The sequence below is a fragment of the Laccaria bicolor genome, genomic scaffold (genome assembly GCF_000143565.1).
Source record: "Laccaria bicolor S238N-H82 LACBIscaffold_3 genomic scaffold, whole genome shotgun sequence".
NCBI classification, from domain to species: Eukaryota; Fungi; Basidiomycota; class Agaricomycetes; order Agaricales; family Hydnangiaceae; genus Laccaria; species Laccaria bicolor.
The window spans coordinates 1,580,021-1,587,681 of record NW_001889874.1 but is presented as its reverse complement, the minus strand read 5'-3'; the positions used below and the strand labels follow the sequence as shown (position 1 = coordinate 1,587,681).

General features: G+C 45.2%; 1 protein-coding gene across 1 annotated transcript; it reads right to left on the bottom strand.

The window, feature by feature from the left end:
• Positions 1-6,296: 6,296 nt before the first annotated feature.
• On the bottom strand, positions 6,297-7,661 carry LACBIDRAFT_322716 (uncharacterized protein; the record flags this gene model as incomplete). The annotated part of the gene is made up of 2 exons (XM_001875679.1): positions 6,297-7,068; positions 7,093-7,661. 2 exons carry the CDS (start codon positions 7,659-7,661, stop codon positions 6,297-6,299), a joined length of 1,341 nt encoding a protein of 446 aa, XP_001875714.1.

Here is a 7,661-nt window from a genome sequence, read left to right as displayed (position 1 = left end):
TCTGCCGTTTATCTGCTGTAGTTACGTCTGCCATAGTTATGCCCCCTCCATAGTTAACCCCCTCCCCCTTGTATTACCCCCTAAATAACGTTAGAATAGTTGAATGAACCATGAAAAAAAGTACAAACCATGATAAAAATATTCACGAAATGTCGATAGTGTGTGTGGATACACAATGGATAGATAATATGCCCTGATACACAATGGATAGATAATATGCCCCAATACACGACGAGCTTAGGCGCCCAGATAAGGGATGGATGATGTGCCTGGAATACACGCCCAGACATGCGATTGATAATGTGCCTGGAGGATAATGCACATTTATCCATGTGGACACAGTGGTAACTTTCTTTGTTTCATAATATTTCACAGATTTGAAGACTGACTACCTATCTACAGACAAAGGAATCAAGGATGACAATTTCCTTGAACATTCGTGGACCCCAAAGCCTTGGTATGGCATTGGAATACTCTATGATTGCTATCGGTCTATCGATCACGCCGACGAAGCCTTCTCTCCTGTTCTTCATATAGGTAAAGGTCGGCCTTACTCCATCGCTATTAACCTCGTGTTCATCTTGCTTTCCCAGCAGATTCCTTGTATCACGTTCGGCATTTTAGGCTGTAAAGCCTCAAGTTAGGTATCTGTAACGTGTTAGTAGACAAGACATTCATTGGACACTGATTGAAACAACTGTTACATTAATTCCAATAGAAACACACACTGTAAAGCCTCAAGTTAGGTATCTGTGATGTGTTATTAGATGAGACATTCACCGATTGAATTAACTGTTACATGAATTCCAATAAAAACACGCGCTAATGGCATGTGAGGTATGGTTCTGTATAAAATACTAAATAACAGCTCTATCGCTGTAAATCACCCAGCTTCCTTAATGGCCCAAGGTAGAGGCAGACAACCGACACAGCAGCCAGCACCTCCTTGTACAGGTGGCCATAGAGCAGCACCAGTCAACTTTTGTGAAGATCCCGGTTCTGGAGAAGAGTTCGACTTGACCGGCGTGGACGAACATTCTCCCAATGGAGATGTACCGGATGCACCACGACCAGTCTCTCCTCCCATTAGTGTTGAGCCTGTAGCTGGCTCTGCTACCTCCACTCGACGTGCAACGCCTTCGGAGCAACCCTCAGAATCTTCATGGAGCCGAACGGCCCCTGATATCGATTATTTCTATGAACGCGGATCGAAGGTTGCCCCAGTGACCAGAACTCTATGCAAGACATGCAAGTATGTGGCCCTCCATAATTACATATGTTGTACTGACAAGGATTGTTGTTTAGGGCGAATGGGATAGACTTACGCCAGGGTGCAGGTAGTTTCTCAGCGTCCACCTCAAATAACCCATTGCGCAACCACCTCCTAAGCCGCCACAAGGATATTTATCTCCAGAAGTGTCGTGAAATGCGATGGAAAGTCCCTGCACTCGAGAGCGAAACTGGAACACCCCCTGCGTCCGGACGTGGAATGCAATGTTCTCCCTTTTCCCAGAACACATTTTTACAGCATCTTCTGAACTTCATCGTTGCGGATGATCAGGTTAGTAAAGCACGCTTTTAATGTTTGGTATTAGTCTAAACTTCTTCATAGTCTATATATGTCGTTGAATGCCCAGAATTTCGACAGCTCCTCTTGCTTTTATGTGAGGACCTCGAGGACAAAGACATTCCCCGCCGAACAAAGATGCGCGAACTTATTATCAAGGCATGGGAGGCGTATTTCAAGGTCCTAAAACAGGAATTAGCAGTATGTTGTTTCGGTTGACCGCTTTGTTTCCTTGTATTCACCAATCACTCTAGGATGCACCAGGGCGAATTTCCTACACGGTGGATATCTGGTCAACAAAAGCTCGGTACCCATACCTGGCCATTACCGCACATTGGATACATAGAGACAAGTCTACCAAAGGTCTTTAGCTGTGTTCTACACTCATCGCATTTCACCGTCTTCGAGGAAGCCACAATGGGAACAGGCTAGCAAGGATTGTCCTCCATCTCTTGGATCGAGTTGGGATCATGGTCAAGGCACGTCTATGTTTCATTTTCTTACCCTTTTCTACTTTATGCTTACATGGACAGGGAGGCCATTGGACCCTCGATAACTGCTCGCTCAATGATGCCTTCCTGAAAGAACTTGAGATACTTCTACGCCCTCGCGACGTTGAGTTCAATCACAAGGAAAATCATATACGATGTTTCCCACATGTTACCAACATATGTTCAACTCATGTCATCGAAGCCTTTACTAACATCGCCCTGGTAGATGATACAGGGGGATTCATCGCATCTGCATCAGGCCCTCCGAGCGATCCTGATAATCAGACTTATGAAGAAGCAGTTGTTTGCGACCCAATCACATTGTGCCGGAGTACCGTACGAGCAGTACGCGCCTCAGGTCAACGACGTGAGCACCTGGCGGAAGTAATAGACGATGGAAACAAGAAAGGGTGGTTCAAGTCAACTGAGGATCCGACCGTGACTATCCAAGTTAAGCAGGCGCAACTTGTACGTGACATGAAGGTTCAGTGGGACTCTCTTTATTTCATGATCAATTGGTTTCGTAAACTACGCCCAGTATGTTTGAACTCTATCGTTTTATAAGTGTATACTTATAAAAATAGGCCGTCGAGCATTTTCTTTCTTTGCCCATCAATAGAGATCTTGCGAAACTTAGACTTACTGATATGGAATGGGCTGTACTCCAGGATTTTGAGATCGTACTGGGTGTACGTCTCTAATATTGATACCTGTTTGAGGCTAAGTCTTTCTCTTAGGTACCCCATCAAGTACAGACACTCATGTCGAAAGAGTGCACTCCCGTTTTATCAGGCGCAATTCCCGCCTTCGAAATGTTCATGACGGCATGGGAGCAACTTGGGAGAGATCACCCCCACTTGGCCCGATGGATGGATATTGGTATCCAGTGGGCGACAACTTACTACAAGAAAATGGATGATTCGCCTGCCTATGTTATCGCGATGTGTGAGTTAAGGTTCAGATTCATACATTATTTAATAACTTGACATGGCCAGTTCTCAATCCCTTGATACGATTGTCATGGATTCGACGACACTGGGAGCCTAATTATGTTGCCAGGGCCATCGTAATTATCAAGAATACTGTAAGTCGCTCAGTTTGTTATGGTGACAGTACCCTTAATATACTTGTTGCAGATGCGAAAATACCATGACCGTCTTCATGGACAAGCTCAACAACCTACATCTAGTACGGACTCACAGCAACAGAGGCGAAGCTGGCATGATTTAGCTGGACGATATGGGCTCGAAGATATGTTGGAGGTTTTGGGTGCTCCTTCGCCGTCGGGCCAAGGAGTTGAAGAACAGTTTGAGTTGTATGGAAATGGGACGGTCTCACTGCGTGGCATGGATATTATAGGGTTTGGGGCGGTAAGTACAATGTCTCACTATTTTCCAATCTGCGTCACTGATTTGTTTGCAGATAAGCGAGGAAACCCATCAAATATTGTACGCGATGGCGTTAGATTACTTACCCATTCAAGCATCCTTGGTTCCTTCTGAGCGCGTTTTTTCATCCAGTGCCGAAACTGATACGAAGAGGCAAAATCGAATTCACCCTGTTCTAATGGAGGCACTTCAAATGTTGAAATTTTCGCTCAAGCAGCAATGGCTTAACTTTATGGAGGGTTGGGCTGTTACAGAAAATGAACTTGAGTACCATGCAGATGACAATGAAGATTTAGCAGATTTGTTAGGGAAGCTAACTTCGGAGATTAAGGAGGATGGTATAGATATTGATGAGGTAATTCACGTTGTTGGACAGGATGACAATGATTGAGAGGGCTATTTTTTGTTCACTGTAATGTATGCAACCTTACATACCATCACGCTGTACATTTATGTTGAATTTTATTACACATTTACGCTCACTGTACTTAATGCGCGAGTCATCAATTGCAGCAACATTTACCGGCTATAACCGGCTCAAAACCATTGGCTAAGCTGAGCCGAACTGGATTTGATCGGCTCCCGAGCAATCACAAACCAGAACCGGCAAAAGCCGCCGTTTCAGCAAGCTGGCTTGTGGCTAGCTGAGCCGCGGCAACACTAGCTTGTGGTAGACCTACCAGGTGCATTGCAGAGCCCATCACACAGCTTCTCCACTCACTCATATCTCTGCCAACCTGCCACCTCATCAACTGCCACCTCATCAACTCCCACATTATCTGCCCATCGACCTCACACCTGACCTCACCCAAACCCCACTATCCTGACCCCAATGCCAACCTCACCACGTTGACCCAACTGCTCCACATCAACTCCACCCACATCCAACACTGACCACTCATGTCAACGCCAACACCACCTTCCACCCCTGTCATGTCAACACTGCCATCTCGAACCAACATGACCATGTGGCTCCTGAAAGCAGGTTCTAGAAACATCATTGTAAACGGAATGTGTACATAGTGTAATCATTATCTATACTGTTTGCTACCTACAAGACCAGTCTGGGACTGGTTGTTGACTGGTCTGAACCACAACTGGTTCAGACCAGTCTTGCAACCACACAAAACCATATAAAAAAACTGGACCAGTCTACATCGGTTCGGTCTGGTTTTTTTGAGCTTTTGAAATATTTGAGACCAGTCTCAGTCCTGGTCCTGCCAAATCTGGACAGAAAACCAGACTGAACTGGACTTCCAAGCACTACTCTACAGACATAACCACTCAGTATTTTCAACTGATTCTTTGGTGGGCTCATTCAGGCTAACCAGAGGTACCTTTTGGCTTACTGTCCAGTTAGCACATATTTTTTTTCTCAGGTCACTCAACGAAAATATTTTCAAAGTTGTACTTGTTTGTTGTTCTCGTGACCCATCTCGGCCCTTCCCATTGTTGTTTGCTTATTTTTAGCACTTTTGAGGATCTTTTGCAGTTGTTTGTCTGTCGGTTCTGCCTGATTCCCCTGTTAAGGGTGAAGTTTTCGAAACCTTATATATATATGTAAATAGGCAAATGCAGAGTTCTCCAGATGCACCGCGCACCTGGAGAACCCGCTAGGATGTCCATTGAAGGTACCAATGTCCTATTATACCTATTAAAGATGTGAAAAAAGGGAGGGAAGGGAGGGTAAGTTGAATATAAGAAGTTGAGTGGAGTGGAAAACGGAGGGATGTTTGTAAGGTGCCGGAAAATGGGAGGATGTTGAGGTAACTGTCCTAGGCTTGAGAAGTCCACAGAAAGAGTAGTACAAAAGTCAGAGAAATAAAAAAGAAGAGAAATGTTCAGACAATTATGAAACAGATGCAGGTTGGTGAGCAGGTCGACCAAAGAGCATGGCTTGGAGAAGGACAGGATTTTTTCTGATGTAAATCTTGAAAGTATCCGTCGCCCAACGTCCTGTGGCTTGAATGATTTCAGGTGACACCCCAGCTTCAGCTAATGAGGTGGCACCTCCGGCACGCATTGATTGCCCTGCAATGTCAGAGGGGAAAAATCAGCAAAGTTTTTTGATGAACCAGGAACGTGTCGGCACAATGCCAGACTTCCATAACCATAATTCAGGCTTGAAGGGGTGGAGATGATCTCGCGAGGCGAGATATGACAGGAAAAATTTGTGTGGGTTTGATGGGAGGTTTGTCTTTTGAATTATGATCATATTCCCCTCAAAAAAGTGGTTGGCCTTATGGCCAGGCAGCAAGAATGAGTAGGATGTAGCTGATATGTTGATGGTATGGCATAGGGTGACTTTGCGATAGTCACGAGAGTCAACTCTATCAGGAAAAGTCAACTTGCCAAGTCGCAAGAGACCGTGAAATCCGGTAAGTAAAATAGTGAGGAACAGTTTGTCGTCATGATCCAGGGAACTCCTGATATGGGATATGACAGTTTCTAAATCAGTTTTCAATAAGGGTCATTTGCGGTGGATGGGTGTTCCGAAGCGATGTCAGCATCCAGCAAGAGTCCGAGAGACTAGAATGCTGCCTCGCCGCTTCTGGACCTCAGGGAAGAAAGGCTCGAGTTGGTTGCAAATGCCTGAAAGATATGAATTGACTGAGTCAGGTTTGATATGGGTTGACATATATACGATGAAGAAGCTGAAGGTTTCTTCAGTGGGTTCTATGGGGAAATTGTGGATTTTGCAGAATGTAAGATATGAATTGAGTGCCAAGGTGTAGGTAAGGTGAGTTGAATTGTCTATAGCAAGCCCCAAAGCAATAGACCGCTCATGCACAAGATGGTCTAATGTCCACGGCTCTTGATGGGGTTGATGAGAGCCGCGTGAGATGTTGATCATTTTACGATGACCCCCAGCTGAACTCGAGGGGGCTGAAATAGGTTTTTGATGGGAGAGGTGATAAACGAGTGTGGGAGCGAAAGCCAGGGAAAATCAAGATGGACAATCGGGGCCCTTGTGTCCAGATTTTGTGCATTAGTTACAAATGTGAAGTCGGTGACACTGAGAAGCCTCAAGCGCGCATAACCCCTTGTTCCAACGGTTGCATGGTTCTTGTATCTTCTTCTGAGAGGTTGAATTGGGTTTGATATTGGTGGCGAGAGATGCCCGTTGAACGACAGCAGCACCAATTGAGTCCATGTGAGTTGATCTGAGGTCTGAGAATTTGTTGAGATCTGTGAGCTCCAAGTCCTGACAAGCACCAATGCAACGCCGTACAGCTTTGTCGAAAAGGATAACACAATCATGGAAGTGGGCATCAGTGGCAGCGAAGAGTCCAACGATATACTCAGCATATTCAGCCAGCTCTCCAGCTCTGTGTGGGAAAGCAGTTGATGTCGCTCGTGAAGCCCTGTTTCATGTGATGCTCCATTCCCAAGCTGTTGAAACTGTCTTTGTTGGGTTGACTGTTCCAAAGTGTATTTCAAGATCTCCAATCTCCTCCACTTGCTCATCGTTGTTGGACATTGAGTAATAACCGCTGAGGACAGCATCAAGGTTGACAGCTCTCCTGGCGAGAATGTTAGTCCACTCTGAGTCTGGGAATTCAGGGCATGTTGGAGAATTGACAAGAGAGTGTTTAGTCCCTTTTGGATCAATTGCATAGAGCTTAAGAAGTTCAAGTGTGCTCACAAGTGACGGTGATAGAGTGACACGATGAATGAAGTCGGATATAATCCAAGGATATTGAAATTCGTCTGGTTTTGAATGCTTGTTGGGTGTTTGATCTTTGTCAGGGTTTCCTCTTTCAGCACGACTCTCTGGTGGAGTTTTGGATCGTTGTCGACGAGTGCCGCGATGCTGAGCTTCTTTGAGGTGATGTTGATGATTCTCAATGATAGTGAGATATCAAGCGAAGGCCTCTTCAATGGTTGAAGCAAAGGAAACATCATTATCTGGAATGCCATGAAGTAAGTGCATGTAGATTCTGGATAACACAGCCACTTTAGGGATCCGTGATGATCTAAAATCCTCGAGAACGGAATTGCACAAAGCAAGAATGGTGTTCGCAGCCGGGAAATTCCCAGGCAAGCTTGGATCGTCTTGTTTGTCGTTATCCTGTTCAGGATTTGGGTTTTGAGTAGGATGTTGCCCTTCTTGACGTAGTTCTTGACCTCCTTGACCTTGATCAGGATCTTGTTCATTCCCAAGAGTTGACTGAGTAGTAGGATTGGAAGGAATAGGAGTATTGAGAGTTTCAT